The sequence below is a fragment of the Oryza sativa genome, chromosome 6 (assembly GCF_034140825.1).
Source record: "Oryza sativa Japonica Group chromosome 6, ASM3414082v1".
Classification (NCBI taxonomy): Eukaryota; Viridiplantae; Streptophyta; class Magnoliopsida; order Poales; family Poaceae; genus Oryza; species Oryza sativa.
Window position 1 is genome coordinate 12,497,131 of NC_089040.1, and position 26,925 is coordinate 12,524,055.

Below are 26,925 nucleotides of genomic sequence, written 5' to 3' on the forward strand. Positions count from 1 at the left end.
AAAAAGTGTCATATATTTATGAATAGAGGGAGTATAAGTTAAAATTATGGCTCCATATACAGGGGTATGACCCAATTTTTAACTTAAATATTTGTATGATTGTAATTTCTATGGATAAGTGGGTGAATTCAATGATAGAAGTTGACAAATGGGCTAGGCACTACACGGTCTTAAAAAAACTTGATTGCTAAAACTTGCTTGATTAATTACTTGCAGAGGTCCAGTTAAAGAACATGAAGTATGAAAATGGGGCTGGCTTCACGGATGAGAAATTGGGATATGGCGGCGGTGGTTATGGTGGTGGGTACGGTGGTGGATTTGGTGGTGGCTATGGCGGGTATGTACCTGGTCGTGGCTGGTAACGACCTGGTACGGGGGTGGATATGGCGGTTACCCTGGCTATGGTGGTGGGTATGGTCATGGTGGAGGTGCACGGTATGCTGGCGGATATGGTGTAGGTGCTGGCTATGGTGGTGGATATGGGGGATACGGCAATAATGGTGGTGGTGGTGGAGGTGGTGGTGATGGCTGGCACTAGGAAAAACAAATGTGATTTGTCTTCGCATAGCATACCATACATACATGGTAGTCATTAATGAGAAGAACTAGATATGTTTTATCACTTTCATGTATTAAAATGTTGTATATCCTCATGTTGCTACAACAGAAGAATCATTTCAGATCTTAATGTGACATATGAAAATAATTGAAGATTTCCTTAAGAAGATGTTATTTTATATCTCTTCATGCCACATTATCCAGTAAATAAGAACCGCTAGATTAAATATTGATCCAACATCAACTAATGCACAACCATTCAAATTGATATTTTGTTTCCTTAAGAAGTTTTAAAAATTATCTTACATACTCAGTTCTAATCATATCCTTGAGTTAATTTGTGTTTTGTCATCACTACCATATGATTAAAAAAATGCCATATAAACTTGTATAGGACAACTTTACTAAGTTTATCACAATACTTTTATTTTGCAAGTACCCCTTATCTTCCCTTAAAAATAACTTGTAATTTTTTTTCAATGCTTCTTAACAATTATTATCTAGTTTAGTTACTCTTGCCTACAGCTTTTCACAGGACTCAACTTTCGTTCTCTGAAACACCTAAGGTGCGGACAATTAATTTGTAATGGATCTACTGAAAATAGCCACCGTTCAAAAAACTTACATATAGACACCAGCAAACAAATCTTTTTGCATAATAAAAAGAACCTCTAAAAAGGTGAATTGGTTTTATAGCATCGAAAGTTTTTGTTTTGTTTTTGTTTCACTGAAAATTTATGGTTTATTTTAATGGCACCCAAAGTTAATTATCTCTGTTCTCTAATTTAGCATTCCATCCAACCTTCTGTTAGATTTCCTTTTCTTTAAATCCTTTTTCTTAATAAAATGAGATAATATACCAATACTACTCTATTCCTCCTCCTACCATCGTTCCCCTCCCTATGTGAGCTCAGACAATCGGCCATGCCACAGCCCTGGTGCACCTCCATTCTTGAGCCTGAAAACCAGCCACACCTCGAGTTCGCCTGGACGAGCCCGGGAACTCGTCAGCCGGTTCCGTCGAGCTTGCACACCGCACCGCCCTCGGAGCTCGCTGACTCTGCCGTCCTCAAGCTCAATGGCTCTACTGTCCTCCAGCTTGTCTGCCTGCGCCATTGAGCACGCATGCCGTGCAGCCATCGACCTCGTCCGCCGGCTCCATTTGAGTTTGCTCAGCATGCTGCCCTAGATCCCATCCGCCGACACCGTCGAGCCTTCCTACTTCATCACAATGGGTCCGCCGGCACCGTCTAGCTCGCGAGCTCGCGCTGTCCTCGAGTTGTTCTGTCACGCAGCCTTTCAGTTCATCTGGATGTGTTGCTGTCAAGTAGGGGTGGACAGGAAGCTCGTGGCTCGTTAGCTCGCTCGGCTCATGACAAGCTCGGCTCATCTCGGCTCGTTTGATTTTCCTAACGAGCCGAGCTGGCATTTTAGCTCGTTAGAGATAACGAACCAGCTCGAGCTAGCTCGCGAGCTGCTTGCGAGCCTTAACGAGCCAGCAGTCCAACAGCCAACAGCAAAGGCCCAGCAGCCCAAGACAACACCAAGGCGGCAAGGCCCAAGCCCAAGACAATAGTCAACAACCGAACAACAAAACCCTAGGCGCACCGCGCACACACGGAGCCACGTTCACGCTGCATCTCTCTCTCTCGCGGTCTTCTCTCTCGCGAATCGTCACGCCGCATCCCCTTCTGCCCTTCCGCTATTTGCTTGTTCCGCATCCATCCCCCGCCACCAGCTAGGGACGCCGCCGCCGCCGCCAGCCGCTAGGGCCACCGCCGCCGCTAGGGCCGCCGCCGCCGCTAGCTAGGGACGCCGCCGGACCTCCCCTCCTCGGCTCCTCCTCTACAAGCTACGAGCCTGCGTCTACGATGGAGCGCGCGAGCATGACGCTGGCCTCGTCGAAAGCAGCGGCGGCGAAGGCGGGAGCAGCACGATCATCTTGTTGTCTTGTTGGTTTGGATCGCGAGCCTAACGAACTAGCTCGAGCTTTCAAACGAGCCGAGCCGAGCCGGGTTTCAAGCTCGTTAGGATAACGAGCCGAGCCAATCCAACTCGTTATCCTAATGAGCTAGACCGAGCCGAGCCGGCTCGCTATCCGCCCCTACTCTCGAGCTCATTGTCCAATGCGGCGATGTGTCAATCTCACTTGGAGGTCCGTTGCCTTGTTATGTTGGGTGTGGATCCGGAAGACGGGGAGTGGAAGAAGAAGACATTGGTAGGCTGGGGAGACATGTAACAACAATATTGATAGAATGCTGAAAGAAGTAACAGACGTAACTTTGGGGTTCTATTAGAGTGAACTGCGAATTTAAGGTGCTACAAAACCAAAAATGAGAACTTTCGATACTATAGAACCAATTTTGCCCTCAAAATAGTATTAACCTAATAGAGATCTGATCTAACCGACATTGCAAAACGGTTCCACCGCTAGTAAACAGTCAGTCTGATTACTGATAATATCTCACTTTGACCGCTTGTACACCTCTAGTCTGAACACAACTTAACATGTACAACTCTTCACAAGATGTCAACTTTAATGCATTAAGAGGTGTTTGCAAAGTGCATCCAAAGCATTCCTCACACAACTTTCAAACACAAATCAGAATGCAAGGCTAAACCCTAATTTTTCTCTCTAAAAAAACATTTCGCACCTAAGCTTCAACCTCTATCTATTTAAACCCATAGGTGGATGCTCGAAATTCAATAATCCTACTTGAATTAGGAGTTCTATCCCATAGGAAACCATCTAAACAAGGAATACAAATATCCCTTTACAAATTTAGGCGTAAATCCTACTCAACTTAGATACCCTCCAAATTTGACTCATTTTCCATACCCGCAGTACACTTCTCATGTATGCCATATGAAAACTTTACATCCAAGTGTACTGTTATTTAGCCCCGCGATCTCCTTAATTGACTAGACATCAACATCCCCCAATTCAACTGTCGATCCATTACTAACAACAATCCCATGACCTCAAACAACGCCTACACATGAACAAACAAGCAGTTTGAGCATAAGTTCTTTCCCAACTTAACTCACATTTGCATAAGCGCATCATATGATACACATATGAAACAATTAGAAGAGATAACCATTGAAGAATTAACGTGAAAACAAAATACACTTTGAAACCAACTCCCCTCAGTGTTGTGTCAGCCTAACCATCATGATGTCTGATTGTTCCCATGCCATAGATTAGACTGCAATGCACGCTGCGCCAACCCACCATGTACCGCCAGTTTGAATAGCAAAGCTCCTAGTCAAAATGCCAGTGCGCTGACACATAACCAACAAAAAAACGCCACACAGCGACAAACATATTAACAATCACCATAGCCAACTGTTCATCATAAAATAATAATCATGACAATGATTTTATAGAGACCTTATGAATTTTGTAAAATTTATTCTTCTAGATTCGATTCTTAACTGCCGAATATATTGTTATATAATAATCATCCATCCAGAAAACAAGAGTAAGAATACTCTCATAACATGGTTATAGTTTGAATTTTAAGTTTTCAATTACTTTAGACTATATTTGTAAGTGCGAAGGGAAGCTCGTATTTGCAATTTGGTTGGTCCACAGAAAATACTTTTTGAATAATTATCCTTAACAAAGCATTATAATAGGGCTTGCATAGTTCAACTATATTTAACTTTCTGAAGAAAATGTTCTCATATACATATAAAAGTCTATTACTATATATTTCATTAACAATTAGTCAAACTACATATTTCATTAATAAAGATCACACCAATGGGTCCATATTTCAAAATACTTTTGCACAATTTTGATTCCATAAATATTAAAAAATTGTGAAAAGTCGATGGTTGTATCACAGTGAATCAAAACCCTCGAACTTGCAAGGCCTTCTCTATAATGATACTCCAGTCTCCTTCCTCCTCCAACTCCAGTGTAGTGACGAGGGGATGGGGTCTATCTCTCATTCTATCAAGCATTTAGGGTATTAGACTTGTTAGGTATTATCTTTAATCTATGGAGTTAGTTTTGTTTATGTCTTTGTTAGTGACTAACTAACTACTTTGTTTGAGCTTATCAATAAAGCCCTAGAAAGGCATGTCTGTTGGGTTGCCAATGTTCCAATTGGTGTTGTCATCTTTGGGTTACCAACTTGTTTTGATGTTGGATTACTAGGAATGAAAAATGGTGTCTGATGTGTTTCTTCATATGATTTTGTGTATGCCGAGTTTGGTCAATGTTATAGTTGTGCTTGCCTGTTATATCTCTTGTATTACAACAATCTAATATGTGGGGATGTCTATGTATCATATTTTATATTCTTAAATTCATATAACAACAGGTTATAACATTTTCTCTTATATATTTAGCTCTATTTTAGAAAAAAGATCAGCGGTGACCATTTAATCTCAAACAAATTACACAAGGAAATTAATAGTTACATAAAAATCAACGTATACAATACAATTCAATTTAAATTTTTACTACCTTTGTCTCAAATATATAGGAAAAAATATGTTATGAGACTGAGAGTATTACAAAGAGCCATAGGGTGGCTTTGATACTCTCTCTTTCTAATCTCTATCATATCATCTTTTGTGAGCACGCTTTCCGAACAATTAAATGATGTGTTATATTTTAATTAAAACTATTATAATACACAATACGTCAATGAGCCACCTATTTTAATGTGCTTGAAGAAGTTCCCAACCCTAAACACAGCATTGGATGTGCTCAGTACCACTGGTCGAAAACTTTTCACCTCCGCACGGAAATGAGGCTTATTAACACATGGTGAATTAAGTATTAACTATTTTATTTTTTTTTACAACAACATACCTGTAGAAAAAATTTAGAAAAATCCAACAGTTCGGAAGCGTGCTAAGAGGCAATAAACGAGAAAAGTTGAGAAACTTCGAGTTCCGAACACTGGACCGGGGCCCGCGGACTCGTGGACTACCCAAGCCCCACGAAGCCCTGAACCCATCCAAATCCCGCACAGGGAGATATTTTCCGCGAACCCATTCCCATTCCCATTCCCACTCTCCCTCCCTCCGCCGCCAAATTCGCCGGAGAAACAAAAAAAAAATGGACCGCCCGCGGCAGCAGCACGAGCCGGAGCATCTCGGCGGCGGCGGCATCGACGTCGAGGTCGAGCTCGACCCGGAGGACCTCCAGCCGTCGGTGCCCCTCAAGAAGGTCCCCGCGGGGGACCTCTTCGAGGCGGCCCGCGCGGGGGACTGCGCCCGCCTCGCCCTCCTCCTCGGCGGCGGCGCCAACGTCAACGAGCGCGACCGCTGGGACTCCGTCGCGCTCTACTACGCCTGCCTCGCCGGCCACGCCGACGCCGCCCGGATGCTGCTCGAGGCCGGGGCCGTCTGCGCCGAGCGCACCTTCGACGGCGACCGCTGCCACTACGCCGCGCTCAACCTCCGCCTCCGGAGGCTGCTCAAGGCGTTCGAGGCCAGGCCCCCGCCGCTGCCGCCGCTCCCCGCCGCGCTCAGGGCCACGTTCCTCGCCTGCCCCGCCAACCGCGCCGCCTTCCTCGAGATGCTCCAGTGGACCGCCGGCTCCGAAGCCGCCGCCCTCGCCGCTGCTGCTGGTGAGTGCGTCTCCTTGGATCGCTTATGCTGATTGGATGTTTGGGTGCAATTTTTATCTATCGGTGACATGGGATTGAAAGTTGAAGCTCCTTGTGGAATGATTTATCATGAATGCCAGCATTGGATGATTGAGTGGTGAAAATACATGGAGTTTGGTAGCTATACTGTGATTTCAATCGAACCTATGAATTCACATATCGTACTAATATCGATTTAACATTTGAAATGCACAATCGCAATTGGTTCGTCCATCTATGTGATACATCAAGATACTATGATATACAAGCCAAAGGTTATTTGGTTGATAAGTGTTGTATTCCCATATTTTCTGACTAAGCAGGATTTGGGCCAACGGACAATCCATCAAGTACTAGCCTATTCCCTCCGGACATTACATTCTACGTGGATGGAAAACCAATTGAAGCTCATCGGGTCATTCTTTGTGCCCGGTCATCCTTCTTTCGGAGGAAATTCAATACAGACTGGAAAGACAGGAAGGAAGTGAGATTTTCTAGCCAGAAGTTATCTTTTGGTGCCTTGTACAGCCTTGTCCATTTCTTCTATTCTGATAGACTCGAAGTGGATGTGGATGATATGGAAAATTTGGCGCGGGCGTGCAAAGTTTGTAAGTGTGAGGGTTTGCAAAAGATATTGATTAAAGAAGCTACTCTCCAGAGATATGCAGAACACAAGTCACCGAGAGATTTGGACAGTTCACAGAAGAGGTTCATTTTACATGGGCAATCCTTGCCAGAGGAGGATCGCCTTCCATCAGCCCTGCGGCATATTTTTGAGGAATGTCTAGCTAACTCAAGAGAACAAGAATGTTATAACGATGAATCAAATGAAATGAGCAGAGACTCTGGTGTAGATGCTGCTGCTGATCTTTATATAAAAGTATGTGATAAGGTTTTCCATTGCCATCAGGTGATTTTAGCCTCAAGATCAGAGTACTTTAAAGCTAGGCTATCTAGAAACATGGATTTTCTTGAAGTCAAGAGTGGGCTTCAATCAACTCAGAGCCTTCCTTTTCTTGAAGAGCATGACATGAGTACAGAAGCATTTGAAAAGGTGCTTGAATACATGTAAGATCCCTTTCTCTACTTCTTTGACCATCATGTTACTATTATTATGCTCTTATTTGTTGCTTGCTTATGTCAACTTTAGGTATACTGATAACCTAGAGCATATGGATCCTAATCAGGTGAGATGTGCAAAAGAGAAATATATTATGTCTTGTAAAAAGGTTCAAGTGGGTTTGTTTTGTTATGAAACTGATTTTCATGTACAACTTTGCCAGGCTGAAGAACTATTTGATATTGCTTCGAGATACCTGCTATTCCCCCTTAAACGAGTTGTGGCAGATATACTTTTGCCTTATCTGGAGCATGTTTCACCTGCAGAACTATGCCACTGGCTAATGTTATCAGACATGTATGTGTGATTACCATTTCATCTATGCAAAGATTATTTACTGTATCATATAAGGTCAATACATTTGTTTTCCAAATGCAGTTATGATGTTGTGAAAATAAGGGAGTATTGCTTGGATATCATCGCTTGCAATTTTGAGATGTTTGCGGACACAAGAGAGTTCAGGGCATTGCTTTTGACACTTCCACCACCATCTGGAGATGACTCACTGCGAACAACTCGTCCCAGTGAACCTGGTACTGCAGGCAACACTGACCAAGGCAACCTTCTTGATGATTTGCGTGAGAAATGGTTAGAAGCAGAGGCTGCTGAGCTAGACGAGAGAGATGAGAGTGCAAAGCTGTTTGACAACCGATTGGAAATGCTTATGCTTGTAGCAGAACAAGAAGCCAATGATGGCAATGTTTGACTCCACTGAGAATTTGCACTGTACCTTCTCGTGTAGCTCTGTTTTTGAAGTCTTCACTGAAGGTGCTTTACTGTTTCTCAGTTTATGAACTTGCAGTCTTCACTAAAGGGTTATATAGTTGTTTTTGAATTATGAATCTATCTTTTGTCGCCCAACATGAAACTGACACTTCAACTGGTATGGGTAGAATAATGAATATTAGTGCAAATTTAGCATGCCTGCTCTTTGTTGCATAAAATCTCACTGCATATACACTGTAAAATACAAAGGAGTCCTTGATTGCTTAAAATGGTGCAATCCTGCTGTTGGAACCACCATGGCCCATGGGATGAGTATTGTTCATCTTTTTAAATATCTAATATTTTTCGCATAGGAAACTTAAATGGATAAATCCACACAAGAAGAAAGAAGTAAACCACATTTCTGGAAAAGAATAACCTTTTTAACATACACAATTCATGGCCCCTGTTATGACACTACAAATTCACCTTATGTAGTACATCATAAAGATCAAATTTAATGAACAGATATTAGATATCTATATATATATATATATATATATATATATATATATATATATATATATGTGTGTGTGTGTGTGTGTGTGTGTGTGTGTGTGTGTGTGTGTTTTCATCTCGTGCTTATTGTCAATTGAGACTTGTACTAGCATGGTAACCCTATGTAATGCTGGACACAGAGATACTAAATCCTATAAAAACTGGGCTTCTCCTTGGTTGTAATAACTTTATGTGTGAAAAGGTACTGATATCCTGAAACATCATACTGCAGCCATAATATCACCACTGTGTGCCTGATGTAGCATCATTTGTGTTTAAGTTGGACATACTGTCAGCCAAAGAATTCACAAATGAAGAATCCTAAGTAAATCATCTGTGGTCATCGGGAGGACACGCCATCAGGCAGCCTTGTTCCCCCTCTGAATTTTCTGCTGTTGAACCATGATCCTCTGAAGCGATTTCAGAGGCAACATGTGAAGCCATAGTTGATGATTCTGATGATTCAGAGGCTGTGGCTGTTTCTGCATACTCCAATACATGATGATGACTCTGGCTGTTTCTGCTGAATCCAATCCATGATGCCAGTCAGCGTTAGGATCGGACCTTTGGGCTAAGGTACAAGGCAAGAAAAAGTGTTCATTTATAGGATAATACTGTTGTGATACAATGAGTTCCAAGTAAAATAATTTGGTAGTATCTGAAATAATTTGGATGATACAGAGGGTAATAATTTGGTAAGGTCTGAAGTTAAGATTCTGGAAAAAAAAAATTGTAGGATCATGATCATAACATCCTTCCAAAATCTACTGGTTATGTATACTTGAGTATAAAGAGGAGGATAGCAAATGTCCTTTTATTATTAGGCTGCCTTGGAAACCCAATTTTAGCTTAGAAACCCTCGACATTATAATCTGTACACAAATTATGTCCATTGTATTGCTAGCCTGCGATAAACAACCTTAGAATAGGAGACTGTAACCAGTGTCAGATGATTAAGCAAAACTGCAACCAGGACAGAATCACAAATTCAGAAATGGACCAAAAACAACACTGTCTTCAGCCTTGGTTACAGCCTCCCAGTTCAGAGCCCTTGGCCCGTTGGCCGTACTCTACTTAAAAGTTCATGGAGATCACCTCATTTATTACACCTCATTAGCGCAATTTCTTAATCGATCAATGGCTTTCGCGTTTCAGATATGATGGGGCCGATGAGGATGTGGTGGCAACGGAAATCATGCCCATCTGAAACTCTTGAATTGGAAACTTGGGGACTGTTTAACCACGCTACTTACATGTGGTCACTGAATTTCAGAGGTATCCTTTGGATTGGCACAGGATGAAATGAGCGATTTCGTATGAACTTTGTGGATTCCAATTGCTAATTTCTGTTCTTTTCTTAGAAATTTCAACACTTTTTTAATGTTAAAAGTGTGCTCTTGTACAGATCCAATTTATAGCTTCCTTTTAATTCTTTTTATTCTGATATACCTGTTATTTTGTACCACATTTGCATGTACCTGATAATTTGGATTCAATTTTCTGAGAACTCAAAACCTGTAACGTTGCCATTTGCCTATCGTTGTACACAACGAGGCAATTCAACCTGCAACCGTTGCTTGAAAACGGAGCTAGTAGTACAATTCTCTGAACACCCAGCATTCCAAGTTTACAACTGAGCTCGAGCGACAGGCACAGATTAACAATGCTGACCTGACAAATGAATCTACTATGTGTCTACAAACAATCGCTGTAACCAATCATCCTTACACTCTGAAAAGATCAGAGCAGACAGGGACAGGGCAGCCTGAACATGCCTCTTTCACAGATGCCTGCCATCCTCTTCTGCTTGGTGTCCAGCTTCTCAGGACTTGCAGGGCCAGTCCCGGCGGATGTCGAAGGTGTAGTTGATCTCCAGGTAGCACTTCCGGTCATCATCGACGAACTGGTGATGGAGCGAAATCGAAACTTGATTCAGTTCAGTGGGCGCGGGAAGCAGTGATCGACATTCTGGTTTTCTCAGAGGTGTATCACGGTATCAGATTTCATTACCTTTGTTTTTGCAGAGTATGATCCCCGAGCAAATACTCCCGAGGGGGTCGTCTCCTCAGGCGTCACGTAAGTGTACGGCTCCAGCTGAGGGCTGAACGTGCCAAGCATCTCCTTGGTTTTGTCCACTGCAATGAGCAACATTAATTTCAAACAAATCAAACTCAGGAAATCTTGCAGGAAAGAAGAAAAGAACAGGAGTGAATTCAAAGGCCATATGTTGCAGGAACTCTACGACAACACAATGAAGCAGTTCTGCAGAAGAAAGCGGACAATGAGGATGGTGATGGTGCACCTCGGATGCCGGCCTTCCATACGGTGTTGGTGTAGCGGAGGCCAGAGACGATGTTGCTGCTGACAGAGAAGGTGAACTTGAGCCTGTACGTGCTGCCTTCCTTGAGGGTGAACCATGGTTCCTTGGAGTTGCTCGGCTCCACGGGCAGCGGCAGAAGGACGTCCGGCCGCCCCGGTGACAGGATGCACAGGCTTGTGATCCTCACGTCTGGCTCCAGTGACTCTGCCACATGAAAACTTCCCATTAAACTGCGTGCATTGCTTCATTTCCTTCTCTTGCACCTCCCATCAAGAATTCAAGATGATGCAGATTAATGTGCTCCCTTCATTCAGAGCACAAGACGACAGTTTACTACAGTCATACAGGCAAGAATCATCGTTTCTTTTCTTTCCTTTTTTTAGCAGGGAAGAATCACCCCATCATTTCTATATTAACTATAGGGATGCATCACCTCAGATTGTGCTTAGTGTTGCGTGCTCTGTTTTAGGAAGACACTGTATCATTGCCCTTATCAACTTTTTGACCACTGCTTTCTTTTGTGCATGAGAATCCTAGGCATATGCACTAGAATGGGAGACTGCACCAGCAAAGTGCCGACCAAAAGCATTTGCACAAGCTCAGACCTGCAATCTTCCGTTTTACAATTTAGAAATGATTTGTTCGCATGAAAAGATGGCAACTTCACTGCACACCATGCACCATGACTTTTTTTTCTCTTTTCTGGCAAAACGCACCTTTCCCTTGGCGGGGCCTAGATGTACAGACTGGAACATGTTCCAGGAACCCACCATGGAATTGTGGAGATTATTCCAAAAATCACATGCAACAGTTTCCAGAACTTCTCCCACAATCTCATATGTAGTATAGAGGAGATGATGCTATACAGCCATTTAAAATCTAGGGGCCAAACTGGATTTAATTCGTGCAAGATATGCATTTGACAAACTGCAAACAAATATCAGGATGAACAGTGTTTTGAACTAAAAAAATGTATTATTGTTCCTTGCATGTAATTTAATGCCTTTAATTTTGCATTGCAGCATCACCTCCTGTGCATATAAGATTTGTTTACGAACTTGTAAAACTTCACCAAATAGGTGAAGTTCCTATGGTAAATCTCTACTTCTAGAGTGCACCAGTGAGATTGTCATGCAGAAATTTAACGCAAAATTAGCTGGCACTAATTATAGAGTGCACAGTGAGCCCACTGAGCAACCTAATCAATGTGGTAAAAAATCGTGTGTCGCACTTAAAGTTGAAAACTATATAAATTGACAGTGATAGAACCAAATATAAATTGACACTACAGTGATAGAACCACATAATTTCTAACTCAATGAATGAGCTCCTTTACACCGCTGAAACATATCCAATCAAAGATTATTAAAAATTTACTCTCCAGAAAAGATGCTCCCTTTTTGACCGTGTGGTTGCTGGCATTGCAAGCACTGCAGTACAGTACAGCAGCATCAAACAACCACCACCCAGGATCACACAGTAAAACGGCGGAAACCAAACCAACAAAAGAATCCGATTGATTAAAATTGATTGGGCGCGGTTTTTGGAAAGGGAGCACAGAAGAGATCAAATCCAAAATCCTCAACCAGATTAAGATGGTGCGGGTACCTAAATTAAGGGGGCGAAATGGATGCGATTTGGTGTGGATTATAATTGGAAACCATCTACTGTTGATAAAAAAATTTACCTCCGACTGAGTTCAAATCGACGCTGCCAAGAAGCTGCTCCTTCCATCTCCGAAGGCTCTCATCCTCCTTCCAAGTTGCAATCAGCAGAGATCACCATGTGAGGAACAAATAATTATCGAGCACTAGTGGTAAATAATAATTAACTAAGCTACCAACAAGCAAAAAAAATCTTGAGAAGGGATAAGAAAAAAAGAAATTGGAGCGAGAAATCGGGGGAAGGAATGGAGACCTTGTCCATCTCGAGCTGCTCCTTGATGCTGACCCTGGGGCCGAGGTCGATGGCCTCCGCCACCTTCCCCTCATCTTCCTCGTCATCGTCCTCCTCATCCTCCACCACCTCCTCCTCCTCCTCAGCCTCAGCGGCGCGCGAGGACCCCTCCGTGAGCTTCTCGGGGCGCGCGGCGGCGGCGGGCTCCTCTTCCTCGACTCGCCGCAGCTCCTTCCCCTCCAGAGACGGCGGTGGCTTCTCGTCGTCGTTGGAGGAGGAGCAAGAGATGGCGGCGGCGGCGGCGGAGGAGGAGGAGGGTTCACCGGCCGCCGAAGACATTGGTGGCGGCGGAAGAGGGGGCGGGGGCGGAGGCGGAGGCGGTGGAGGTGGTGGCGACGGATGGAGATGCAGGAGCGTGCGAATGTGCGAGAAGAATAGGTGGTATAGTGTTAAACGAAAATGTTATACACACGACTGCGACGTACGACTCTTGTCCGACTAGCTTTTAAGCTGAGAAGCTGGTCTACGTGGAGCGAAACGCTTGGCAGGTGAGGTTGGGTCGGATGGGAGTCGAACGAGGGAGTCGGACGTATAGCAGTGCTGCGAAAATGCTATACACACGACTGTGACGTACGACTCTTATCCGACTAGCTCTTAGCTGCTAATTGCCCTGGCCCACATAGAGAGAAGCTGGTCTGCGTGGAGCGAAACGATTGGCAGATGAGGTTGGGTCGAATGGGAGTCGGACGAGGGAGTCGGACGTATAGCAGTGTTGTTAAATAAAGCGTGACGAGTGGCGAATCAAGGGGCGTTGTCAGCTGTGGACAAAGCAAGACGGAAGAGCAGTGTAGTAGGCTGTGTATGTTGGCTCCTTTCAAATTTTAAGGAGTTCTACGGCTTAGAGCAGGTACGATAGCCTGGCTTAGCCGGCTCCAAAATAGTATCACATCATACGTGGAGTAAGAAGAATGGTACGAGGATATATGTATAAGCCTTTCGATTGAAATATATAGAATTTTGTTCAGTAAATCAGCTAGGGATTGAAAATATTATATTGGAGGGGTAGGAAATTTTCCTTTCGATAGATTCCTTTAAAACGAATGGCGGTTTAGTGATGTTGCATCTTACTGTTCTCTTTTTTTACGATTCCTTTAAAACGAATGGGCATCTTATAAACTGGATCAAACTTATAAATACAAAGTGATAGTAGATTGGGATAGGAAAGCTCCGCCTTTATGAAGCTCTATTATTATTTAGCAACATTCGGTTCGGTTCAACTCCAGCTCCAATAACCAAAGGATCTAGGAGCTCACATCCTGCCAAATACATGCCCTTAAAATTTTTCTCTCGCTCGGATTGGCTATCCAGCTTGGGCCGTTAGCATGTTCGCTTCTAAACTATAATAACTAATGGATTTATCATACAATTACATGGAGATGTCATATAAAACTATTGCTTTTAGGTAACTCACCATAGTCATCCTTCGTCGCTTGTAATTATATTTACTTGTAACTTTTATCGATTAATCTACACGGTTATATCTTAAATGACCCACCACAATTAAATAGTGCGCATCTTTCTCTCTTTTTCTTTTTCATTAATGAGGAGATATTTAAGTTTTCTAAGCTAATGTGATGGCTAGACTTTCCTTAATAATATACTCTGCAATAGACAAAAGTTCAAATAACCCATTAAACTTTACCTAACATACCATCTAACATATTGAACTACATATTAAACTAAGTATAGTGAGTCAGCGGCAAAGGCAGCTCCCGGGTAGGTCGGGCGACTCCCGGGCTTAGTCGCTGCCACCTTCACTATGGATTGCAGAATCGGTAGATCACTAAGAAACACCACTAGCTGCCTAGGTTCGACGGCGTGGCTGGCTCCGCCAAAATATTGAGCCCTTCAAACTTTATCATTTGGTACAAATAACCCCATGAGTGAATTTATAAAGTGGTTTTCATTGTGAAATACTACTCAACAATTTGTTTTTGCCAAGTCAACATACTTGTTAGGGTACGTGATAATGAATACATAATGAGCATGCGCACCTTAAAAAATAACTGTTAGTAAGTAAAATTGAAGCATCATCTCTACAATTTTTGCTACTAGTTTTTTTTATTTCGTAGTGGTATAAGCATATTGCCATGATGGTAAAACCATAAAGTTAAAATGTCAACATGGTGAAACCATTGAATCAACGCACAGGAGGTTGAGTAAACTAAAAAGTTTAGATAAATGGTTTAATAGTTTATGGCTCGTTCGATTTGCGGGATTTTTAACACGTATGAATAAGGAAAAGCATAGGGATAGTATGAGAATACTTGGGCAAACCTAAGGATTGAAAAATATAGGAAACTTTGTGCCGCAAACAATTCAATGGATTAAAAACAACTTGTATTAAGTTGCATGCACCAGCCAGTTGCACCTAAAAGCCTAAGCTGATAGGGAAAGGCGGGCAATTCACTTTATACACTCCAACACTCTCCCTCATGTGAGACCCCCTCAAGTCTCAAGCGTGGAATATTGGAGTGGGCTGCAATTATTTTATTTAATTGCGTGCCAGCCAGGATTCGAACTCGAGACCTCTGGCTCTGATACCATATTAATTGCATGCACCAGCCAGTTACACTTAAAAACCTAAACTGATATGGAAAGGCGGGCAATTCACTTTATACACTCCAATAACTTGGACTGTTTTTTTCCTTCGTTTCTCCCCAAAAGTAGAGGGGTAGGAATATTTCCTTCGATGGATTCCTTTCAAACGAATCACAGTTTAGTGACCATTTGAAAGGATTACATATTATTGTACTTTTCCTTTACAATTCTTTTGAAAAGCCCTTAGGTGTTAGGCGGACTGAGGTAAAGTTCAGACTACACAGCTTGTGGCCTCTTGATAAGAGACCTAAGTCTTTCCATAACTAGTATCTCTAGTATACAAGTATGCAACAATAAGAAAAGATACTCCTAATAACTAAACTTTAAATAAACTTTTCTTTCAAATTACATCTCCGATCTATAATCTGATTATACCATTTAATTCGTTGTAATTAAATCTTTAAAATTAACAAGATCTTACACGATTATATTCTGACGAAAAAATATATATGTTGTAAATTACTTTTATTATATATGTAAGTTACTTTTATCATATATATAAATTACTTTTAGATTTGATTAAATTACTTTTTTACATTCAGTGAACAATTTACTTTATGGTTAATTCTATAATATGTTGATTAAATTTAATTTGGCAAAATTTGCCGTGGGACATCCAAAAAACGTGTAATTAGCTGGGAGACACCATAAAAACGCTTATTTGCTATAGGACACCACAAAAAACTGGTAATTAGCTGTTGGACACCCGCGAGATTATTTTATTATATCCGGAGAAATTGGAGAGAGAAACAGCTGTGTAAGTACGATTCTACCCTTTGAATTCTTTTTCTTTTTTTTCTCTATCCTTCTCTACTCCTCCTTATTATTCTCTCTCTCATTCTTTCTCTCTTTAGCCCGAGGGAGCGCCGGTGACCGGCGCGGGCCAGTGCGGACACCTCGGTTGGGGCGGCGTTGCGCGGGCACCTTGGTCCACCGGAACGTCGCCGAGTTGTAGATGAAGACGGTGGAGCGCTTCGCGTACGACAGCCTGAAACGCGACCGCGTGCTACGGAGGTCACCGGCACCGGCGCTGGAGTCGGGCCCCGTGAACATCCACATCACGGCGGTCAGCGGCGGCCCAATGAGCAGCCCATCGGCGCCGAACTGCGGCCCGCGCGTAATTGAACAGCGTCGCCCGCTCCCGCCCACCTTTGGCAGCACCACCACCGCCGTCGCTGCGGCGTCCGTGTCCGTGTCCGGCCAGTAGAAGAGGAAGGCGTCGAGCGTGTCGTAGTAGTCGTCCGTGCTTCGGTACCCCTGTAGGCTGAACCCACCGAACATGACCCCGCCGGTGGCAGCGGCGGTGGCCGTGCGGCCAATGACAGTGGAAGTCCGTCGCGCTGAAGCCGTCCACGTTGGCCTTGTAGTAGCATCTCAGCTCACGACCTGCACACGGAAATTAATAATTAACCAAGAATTACTTACTAATCAGTAATTGAGCAAGAATTAAATCATCATCAAGAAAAGATGATTTTGGTTTTGCCTCTGAGGTGGGTGTTGGCGACGAGGGACATGGGGAACGGCGGAGCGACGTCGTGGTACTGGAACTCCGGTGGCGGCGGCGCACTTCTGCCGCAGTTGAAGAGGCTGCGCGGGGTGACGAATCTCGCCCCCGGCCAGCAGCTGCAGGTCGGACTCGAACTTGGAGAAACCACCGTTTGGATTCCTTTGAGCCAAGGGCAAACTTGTCTTTAATGATTTTTTTCTCTCCCCAATTTCTCCAGATATAATAAAATAATCCCGCGGTGTCCAGCAGCTAATTACCAGTTTTTTGTGATGTCCTATAGCAAATAAGCATTTTTGCGGTGTCTCCCAGCTAATTACACGTTTTTTGGATGTCCCGTAGCAAATTTTGCCATTTAATTTCTAGACAAACTTATGTTTTTTCTCCTACAATAGATTTGCTTTTAATGACGTGACAAGTTAATTTCCTTTTAAGTTACTTCTATAATATATGTAAATTACTTTTAGAATTTATTGAATTTAATTTTTATATGTCTAAAAAGTAATCTAATGAAGTCTAAAAGTAATTTAGATATGTTATAAAAGTAATTTATAATTTTAAAAATAATATATAATTATGTGAGATCTTGTTATAATAGTTTAATTGTTACGAACACAACGGTGTAATTAAATCGTAGATCGGATGAGTAGTTTAAGAGAAAATTTTATTTAAAACATAGGTGGTAGGAATATTTCTCTACTTGCTTCATGGACTATTACTATAGTTAGATACCAGATAAGTGTTGAGGTGTCTCTCGTTAGCACTAAAATAAGAGGCCTCGTGATTTAGATTTTGTCATTTGAATTCTTTTTCCTAATATAATACATATAGATGTGATGAAAAATTTAAATAGGTAATTTTAAACAAAACTCAATACCTGGTATATCTTGTAGAGTTATAAGCCTGACACCAACTCTACCATGATCTTTTTTTTTCCTGTAATTCAAGTATAGGCGGGACTGTACTTTGAGTAACAATAATAACTTGACTGTATTTACTCATTTATCGTCAACACTCGTTTAATTTATAGATATGCATAGGTACGCATATATGATGGAAAATACAGAGAAACCTTGATTCTCTATATGGATGGAGCCACGGACGGGAGAACGCGCGTGAGTCAATCCACTATACTTCCCACGTTCGCTCCAAAGGATTTATATAGAAAAATAAGCATCCAAGGCATAAGCCAAACTCTAAACTTAATAATAATACTAGCTTACTTTGCCAGGGTGATATTAAAAAAACTCATTATCCCGAATGATTAGGTCGACTGATTAGTTTAAACATAGTTTGGCCCGTATATATGGACTAGCACACGAGAGTGTCATTGTTTCACAGCACTCTCTAGGAACTCTGACAGGCGAGAGCGGCCGGCCATATTTCAATTCGGCTGGGCATGCGTTGTACTGCATAGTAGGTGATTTCTCGTGCTTTGCTGTGGAAATTACTAAGGAATTCTCAATATATATTCTTTTACAATTAAACTAGGAGTAAAAAGAAAAAATAATAAAACATTAGGGTTTATTTATCAAATGATACATGTGTTTTAGTGTGAAACATATTGATATGTTAAATATTATAAAAGTGTGAGATAGATTTATTAAAATATTGTGCAAATGATATGAATGGTGATGATTGGATATGCATGCATTTTAATTTGTAGAATTAAATAAAGTGTAGATCATGTTGTATGCTTACATGAGATTAAATATGCTAGTGGGTGATGATGTGGCATGGTTGCATGTTGAGCTTTAGATTTAGTGGGCTTTAATTTTATAGAAATCATAGATTTGAAATACTACCTCCGTACGATATCATACAAATGACTTTTTTATATAATAGATGAAGAAATTCCATTATATTCCTAGACAAAGGTAGTAGTGACAACTATAACGTAAAGAGGATCTGAAGAAGCAAATTATGGTTCTCGATGTGCCTGACTACCACGGGTAGAACGTTGGTACCTTTTGTGCCCTCAAAAATTAATGAAAGGTCATGCTTCAAAAGAACTTTACATCTAACTAAACAAACAAAATCCAGTAACTCAATAGACACAGTCAACCAAACAACACGATTGTATCTCCCTATAGCGTAGAGCTAAATTTAGCTTGCTAAGACACAAGTTTTTACAGTTAGGATAAATACGTGCAGGCAAGGGTAAACCTACTTATTAGACAGGGTGGATCAACCGGCCTAGCTATCACCTGTATGATCCCATACCCTAGAACCCTTATAGTATCGGGCCATCCATATAGTCATCACCCATCAACCTATAAACAACCCAAATAAGACATATTAGGCGGTCAATCATTGTTTCATCTTCTAACTTGTGATCACATGCCCCTTCACCCTAAGCCTTTGACCATTCATCTTCATTGCCTCCCGCTCGAGGTTTATCCTCTTCATCACGTCGTTGACTATGTCAACCGCCGGTGCTACTCTACGTACCGTCGACGAGCCATGCGCAGTGGCCCTGAGGACGCGTCCGGCACTTTGCTAGTCTACCTTGCAGCTTGCAATGTGGTGTCCGACTATGGATGTCCCTAGCCAGTAGCCGGCTAGGGTTAGGTGATTTTAGAATTGTACTCCATTTTAAATGTTTGGATGTTCTTTTTTTGTCTTTACTTATTGATTGTGCTATTTTTTATGTGATTAAAATATAAATAAGGTACGATACATGATACGTTATCTTTTCCTGAGCATCCTGCTCCATCTTTATTTTAGAGTCGCATCCGTCGAGGTATATAGATAATCAAATATACATCCCAAGTTAGTATAGAAAAGAACATACGTTATAAGGCTGTGTTCGGTTTGGAGAGTTGGAAACTCTCCCCCTACACGTAAAATAGAGCGATCCATTATTGCATGATTAATTAAGTATTATTTTTTAGAAAAACAAAAGATCAATATGATTTTCATAAAGCAACTCTCGTATATAAATCTTTTACAAAAGTCATACCATTTAAGCAGTTTGGGAGACGGGCGCATTTGATTCGAAAAAGATAAATCGGGAAAGCTACTAATAATCAGTTAAAAACGAGTAATTAAATTAATAATAATTTACCTCTACCTACCTGGTAGAACCGAAAATTCTCCGCCGAAAGCAGAGTCCGTAGTTCTTAAAAAAAAAAAGAAAAAGCAGAGTCCGTGAAGCATTTACGCGTGGTCTCTGAAGTATATAACGGTCTGTCAAATGTGCACTGCAAGTCTGCAACACGTCTGCGCGTTGCGCACCGAGCATGAATACCAAAATAAGCATGCCAGCATCAGCATATATCCCGTGCATACCCATATACGTGGCACCATCTGACGCCGCCAGCTCACCCTGACACGCACGCCACGTGCGCCACCGCCGTCCCCGAGGCGCCCCCCTCCCCCCCCCCCCCCCCCCCCCCCCCCCCGGCCCCCGGCCTCGCGCCAAAATCCCCCGTCACGCCGCTTCACCGCAGCGATACACGCAGCAGAGAGAACAGAGAGGGGAATGCGAGGATGGCGTGGTGGTGGTGGTGGTCGGAGGCGGTGGTGGTGGGCGGAGGGACGGGCGGCGGGAGCAGCGGCACGGTGGTGTCCATCTGCGTGTTCACGGCGGTGCTGTGCGTGTGCCTCGTCGCCGGCCACCTCCTCGAGGAGAACAAGTGGGTCAACGAGTCCATCACCGCCCTCCTCATCGTACGTCCTAGTACCTCATCACCCCTCCTGATAATTACCCCCAACCACACGTACACAACACATGCATATATATATATATGCATATTGCATAACCTGTCTACGACTCCCTCATCAAGCAATTAATTAAGCCGTTCGAGCTCTCTCTTTTGATCATTCATAACCTCAACTCAACCGCGCCGTACGCGCGCGTTGCTAGCTGTTTGTTCCACAGATACTCTCTATCCTAAAAGAAACCAACATAGGTGAGGATGATATGACCATATCCAGATTCATTGTATAAAGCTAGCTACATCGTATTTTCATCTAGGTTGGTCTTTTGCCAACTTCGCGTGGCGATTCACAGATACGATTCAATAATTGTGGTTTCTTTATCTTGTAGTGTTGGTATTCATTAGTGTGTGTTTGCTTAATGTATGGTTAGAGTGTGGTTGTGAACTCGCTCTTCTGAGAACATTTTTGGGCGTTTTTGGGTGATTTTTTGTAATAATTGGCTATACCTCTTTCAATAAAAGCCGGAATGATATTACATTATCTAAAAAAAATTAGGATGGATTGAGCGGTCCGTTGTCGCATGTTCAGACTTCGGAACGACTTTTCTTTTTCTGGGGATTCTACTTGATTTTCCAGCTAGCTAAATGTGCTTCACTGAAACTGCAGTTTTGTTTAACTAATGTTTAATTAATACGATATATTTCTAAGAACTTGGTAGCACATCAGAGGTGACAAAAAAAGTGGAGTGCTCTTCCTTAATTAAGAAAACAAACAGTATTTACTCCAAGGACTGCTGGTGAGAACATTTATTCAGTGCCTTCCTTTTTATTATGCTTGCAAAGGTATCAACAGCTACTACTACTGGTACTATTTATAATTTGCGCAGGACCAGTTCCAATTATTTTAGTACTATTTCATTCAATTCCTAGTAGCTTATTAGCTCCTGTTACATTCCAATGATGGTACGATTAAGGACTCCAGTTATTAAAAAGTGTGTGTGGAATACTCTTGCAGGGTTGTGTTGTAGGTGCTATCATATTTCTGTTGAGTGAAGGCAAGAACTCGCGAATCCTGAGGTTCGACGAGCAGCTCTTCTTCATCTATGTACTTCCTCCCATAATCTTCAATGCAGGGTATGTGTGCGAGTATGACATAGTACTAGAAATCAAATTCTTGCTTTTGGGTTTACAGGTAGTCAACACTCAACAAGAGATAGTTCTTTCAGATTTCTCCCATTGAGTGTTCATGCATGCATGACATATTGACATTACTTTTGCCTTTTCAGCTTCCAGGTCAAGAAGAAGCAGTTCTTTCACAATTTTCTCACCATAATGTCCTTTGGGATATTCGGCGTGTTCATCTCAGTTGCGATAGTTTCAACAGGTAGTTTGTTAATTTATAAACCTTTATGCATGTACACACTGCTAAAAATAACCATTTTTTTATCTTTAAGATATGTCAACTGTAATTTTGAGTCTAACTGCCTAAATAATTTTATTTCACCATTTGTCAATTTTATTTGTAAATGATGGAATACTTTCAATTAAAAAGAAATAATGATGGGATACTTCTTGATACCAGGTTGCTACTGGCTCTTCCCAAAAGTTGGTTTTGGGGACCTTGGCGCGGTAGATTATCTAGGTGTGTCTTTATGTTTTGCAATTTGTTTACGTTCTCCTTTTTACTTCAGATCTAATCTTATTTACAACTACAGCTTTGGGAGCAATATTTTCCTCAACAGATACTGTCTGCACATTGCAGGTTCGTTATACAGTTGTGTTACAAATTTTGAATACATTTTGTTTATTCTAACTTAGCTGTTGCAAATAAAATCATCCGATCTCAAATTCAGGTCATCAGCCAGGATGAGACACCTAGATTGTACAGTTTGGTGTTTGGGGAAGGAGTGGTCAATGATGCAACCTCAGTTGTGCTTTTCAACGCTATAAAGAATCTGGATATCACTCAGCTCAAAGGCGGGGTTGCGCTAAAAGTCATTTCAGATTTTCTCTACCTGTTCTTCACTAGCACTATGCTTGGAGTTACAGTAAGCAAACATCTTTCAGATATCAGGTTTTTCAGTATAACAATGCTGTTACTCTGTTTTTCTCAGAATTAAGGTGACCAATAACTTTTATTACTTCTGTTTTACTACTAATTATCAGATTGGGCTATCAACTGCTTATGCTCTCAAAGCTCTGTATTTTGGTAGGTAAGTATAGCAAGCCATTGGATCATGATCCAACTTTGAAGTCATCTTGTTGCACTGTTTAAATTTGAATATCTCCTCTTATTTCTGTAGGCACTCCACTGATAGGGAAGTAGCTTTGATGGCTCTCATGGCTTATTTGTCATATATGCTGGCAGAGGTAAGGGTGCCTTGAGATAATTGTTGGCATTTTAACATTTGCTCTGATAATGTGCCTGAAGGGTAAGGTGTGTACTATCTTTTTGAGCAGTTTCTTGATCTGAGTGGGATTTTGATGGTGTTCTTTTGTGGAATTGTTATGTCCCATTACGCATGGCATAATGTGACGGAAAGCTCAAGAATCACAACCAGGTATTATGAAGTCAGTACCACATTTGTGAAAGACTAGTATTAATTTTTAGAGAAATTTATAGCTGTGTTAAGCATTATATTTGAGCAATTTTACGGTCGTTGAGAAGGTACTATGAGGTACCAAAAATTTAGTGTAAAATTTGTTACCTCATAGTACCTAGGTTGTAAATTAAGATTATGAAGTAAATTAAATGACTCATTTGGTGTAATGGATGCAATCATAGGCACATATTTGCAACGCTGTCATTTATCGCCGAGACATTCATCTTTCTTTATGTTGGAATGGATGCACTTGACATTGATAAGTGGAAAACATCAGAGACAAGGTAATCACCGAAATGCACATTTGTTACAAAATGGAAGGAGTAAACATCATATTATCATTTTGGCAGCTTTAAAACATCACTCGGTATCTTTGGAATCATCATATCGCTCGTTTTATTGGGAAGAGCTGCATTCGTTTTCCCTCTATCCATTATGTCAAATTACATGAGTGGGAGTTCTGAAAAAGCGCCAATCACATTCAATCACCAGGTTTCTTCTCAGCCGTTGGTTTCAATTTCATACAGTAACTCTTGAATTGACTTGTAGGGAATTCACAACGAATTAAAATATGTACTCTAAATTCCTCAAACATTCAAGGTAGTGATTTGGTGGGCGGGCCTCATGAGAGGAGCTGTTTCGATCGCACTAGCATATAATCAGGTACGATTCATATTCAGTGTCAGGATATACATATCTGACAAGAAGTTGATATACATTGATTTGTCAAACTTGCATGCTTTCAGTTCACCTTTTCAGGTGTAACTTTGGATCCAGTTCATGCAACCATCATCACCAGTACAATCATTGTAGTATTTTTCACCACTCTGGTATAAACCTTTAACACTGACGGCTCTGCATATGATGTAATCTAATCCATAAAATGTTCAGACATGAGGCATCTGAGACATCTCCATAATTTCATCAGGTGTTTGGCTTCTTGACAAGGCCACTCATAAGTGCCATACTCCCGCATCAACACCGGCAATCAACGACACCGGGGACCGGAGGAGGAGGCCGTAGCACGGGCAGCAACTCCCCGAAGGACGACTTCATCATGCCGTTCCTCTCGCCTGATGAAGAGGCGTCAGGGAGCGGCAGTGGGTTCCTCCAGGCCAAGAGGAGCATCTCCATGCTCCTGGAGAGGCCAGTCCACACGGTGCACATCTACTGGAGGAAGTTCGACGACAGGTTCATGAGGCCCATCTTCGGTGGACCGATGGAGCGCGATCGCGGTAACTGTTACTGATCGAGCAGAAATAGTTGGCACATTGCCACTGGAGGTGGAAGATCAAGTGCAGGAAGAATGGGTGTTTTGTTCATGTTCAGTTCTTCAATAGCTCCAGTGAGCATATATACCTAAGAGATTCTACTGATAAGACCTGTGAGACAATCTCTGAAAATCTGAAATTCTGAATTCTTCTGTCGTTTAAGCTTTGTTACCGTAAGTGTAAAAATGGTATGGTTGGAACAATTTCAAGCAATTTCAGGCCACTCTTTATCCTGATACTTAACATCAGCTAATATCGCAGTTCCAGAGTGAACTGATGGAAGTAGAAGTGGAAGAACCAGACAAAGTGCGTTTTGTTGTGGGTTGAAAAATACTAGTACAAATGCTCCAGCCGTCGTGATCACTTGAGCTGTATTCCTTGAATTACTCTCTGATTTGAGCGGTTGTTTCACACCATACTTATTCCCAAAGACGAGCTGCAGCAAGTGATCATAGCCGGCAAGCAAGGGTCTCTGCCTGACGGTAGTCTCCCAAAATCTCTATTTTCCTTAAACAGTGCAGATTGTTATTCATGTAAAATCAAAAGTGTTTTTAATTATTATTCTGTGATGAACAATTGGCATCGGAGATTATTAGTTCTGTTATTTCGAATTTATTTGCGAAGTGGTTTTGGAGATGATTGGTTTTCACAGGTAATCTACAGATACTGTTGTCTGTTGGACCGGTCAGACCGGGCAGGTGTTGCCGGTCAGACCGGCGTGTATCGCGTGGTCAGACCGGCGCAGCTCGCGGTCTGATCGGTTGACTCTGTGTCGGTTTCGGTTTCGGATTGTTTGTTTGGATATCCGTGATTGTTCATGATTATGGCTTCTAGATGGATACTATGCGTATGTAATACTGTTGTTTGCTACTAATGAGTCAAGTTAGGGATAGCTTAGTCTCGGAATATGGTTTCTTTGTTTGTTTTATGTGTAGGTGACTCGAGATGCCGGGAGAGTATTTGCGGTGATGGACTGGGAGTCGGCTTGGGGATAAGACGACGTCCGTGGTGGTCAGAGATCATGCGGGATACTAAGGCCAGAGTTCAATACACGTGGTTGGTGAAGATTCCATATGGCATACGATGGAGGTATTGTGTGCGTATGGGATGCAGAGTCGAATTTGGAAGGAGTCCAAATTTGGTATGAATGGTTATGTAAAGTTTGTTTCTTGTACTAGATGGTTTCCTAGGGGGATTAGGACTTCTAGTATGAGTTTGGTTCGTGGCTTTAGGCTGCCTACCTTGGGTATAAATAGAGAGGGAGCGTGAGGCTTCCCGGTATCGCTTTTGAGAGCAATTGAGTTGATGGTTGAGTTAAGGTTTCGAGTTTAGTCGAGATTTTTGTAAGGAGTATTGTTGGTGCACTTTGTAAACACATAGAGAATCAGTAAAGTCGTCATCCACTTTAAGAGTTCTTCGATTTGTGTTTTACCGGGTTTCGGCGGTCTAACCGGAGACACACTGGCAGTCAGACCGGCGGCATCGCAACAATCAGACCGGCGGCGTAAGGGCGGTCAGACCGTCGGCGGCGACAGGCGCAGGCAGGCGATTTCGGTGGTTCGACCGATCGATCTACAACGATCAGACCGACGTGTTCCAGGCGGTCAGACCGGCGTAGCTACTTCGGTCAGACCGCGATCCGTCGAATTTGAGGGTAACTTTTATTTTCGCTAAAAGTTTTGGTTTTTGGCATACCAAGCATTCACCTCCCCCTCTGGTTGGCTTAGTTGTTGTGTTTCGATCCTACAATTCAGATTATAAAACTAGATTGTTATTCAGATTATAAAATTAAATTCGGTGGTAGTAGCTAACTAGAAGCTAGAAACTTTCTAAAACAGATCTTTTTTTAGAACAAACTGAGGCTACAGCCTCAGATTAGAAATTTATTAAGCAAGTTGAGAGTACAGCAAGTCTTACAGGGAGACCCCTGACAGATGGCCAAATTACATTTTAACCCTGAAATATGCAAGGAAGGACCTAGAAAGAAACAGAAAAAGCAATCGGGTCCTTCTCTTTGCCATGTCCACAACAACGAAGGCCAGATCGACGCATTGAACGACGACAGGAGCTGATAATCCATGGCTAGCTGCATATAATGATGCCTGGATGTGAACCCAAAAGGGGCCTCTCTATGGAGGTTGAAGCATCTAAGGCAAACGGAGAAACACATCAGCCGCACCTTGTAAAGCTAACGCCAAAGACGAGTAAGAAGACCAACATAGATGCAGAAAGCTCGCCGGAGAAGAAGCAAGTGGCCAGCGCTACCTTCTTTTGGGCAAACCCATCGTGCTCTTAGCTTCGGGCGTTAATGGTGAACCTGGAAAATGATTGATAGGGAATCTTCACCGGAGAAAAAGCCGACGAGGACATCCATGGCAGAAGCAACCAAGACGAAGGAGCCGGACGCCGACGACCCCTTCGAGCTGTACAAAAAGGGATTAACCCAACAACGGGA

The 26,925-nt window shown here is 42.2% G+C and overlaps 3 protein-coding genes and 1 pseudogene across 3 annotated transcripts; 2 read left to right on the plus strand and 2 right to left on the minus strand.

Moving 5' to 3' along the window:
* The first annotated feature begins 5,591 nt into the window (after positions 1-5,591).
* On the plus strand, positions 5,592-8,134 carry LOC4340880 (BTB/POZ domain-containing protein At2g04740). Its single transcript, XM_015788803.3, has 5 exons — positions 5,592-6,152; positions 6,494-7,238; positions 7,321-7,357; positions 7,454-7,587; positions 7,669-8,134. Exons 1-5 carry the CDS (start codon positions 5,639-5,641, stop codon positions 7,994-7,996), a joined length of 1,758 nt encoding a protein of 585 aa, XP_015644289.1. The 5' UTR covers positions 5,592-5,638; the 3' UTR covers positions 7,997-8,134.
* Positions 8,135-10,028: 1,894 nt separating this feature from the next.
* Positions 10,029-13,205, minus strand: LOC4340881 (rho GDP-dissociation inhibitor 1). The gene is made up of 5 exons (XM_015788804.3): positions 12,791-13,205; positions 12,561-12,627; positions 10,856-11,077; positions 10,564-10,688; positions 10,029-10,456 (listed from the first exon to the last, which is right to left on the minus strand). Exons 1-5 carry the CDS (start codon positions 13,106-13,108, stop codon positions 10,376-10,378), a joined length of 813 nt encoding a protein of 270 aa, XP_015644290.1. The 5' UTR covers positions 13,109-13,205; the 3' UTR covers positions 10,029-10,375.
* A 3,035-nt stretch (positions 13,206-16,240) lies between these two features.
* Positions 16,241-19,399, minus strand: LOC107277278 (uncharacterized; annotated as a pseudogene).
* A 985-nt stretch (positions 19,400-20,384) lies between these two features.
* Positions 20,385-24,718, plus strand: LOC9270505 (sodium/hydrogen exchanger 4). The gene is made up of 14 exons (XM_015786289.3): positions 20,385-20,606; positions 21,612-21,730; positions 21,883-21,980; positions 22,179-22,238; positions 22,312-22,358; positions 22,450-22,644; positions 22,763-22,809; positions 22,900-22,966; positions 23,057-23,157; positions 23,382-23,483; positions 23,550-23,691; positions 23,800-23,862; positions 23,946-24,029; positions 24,128-24,718. The coding sequence occupies exons 1-14, from the start codon at positions 20,427-20,429 to the stop codon at positions 24,446-24,448; spliced, it is 1,626 nt and encodes a 541-aa protein (XP_015641775.1). The 5' UTR covers positions 20,385-20,426; the 3' UTR covers positions 24,449-24,718.
* The last annotated feature ends 2,207 nt before the right edge of the window (positions 24,719-26,925 follow it).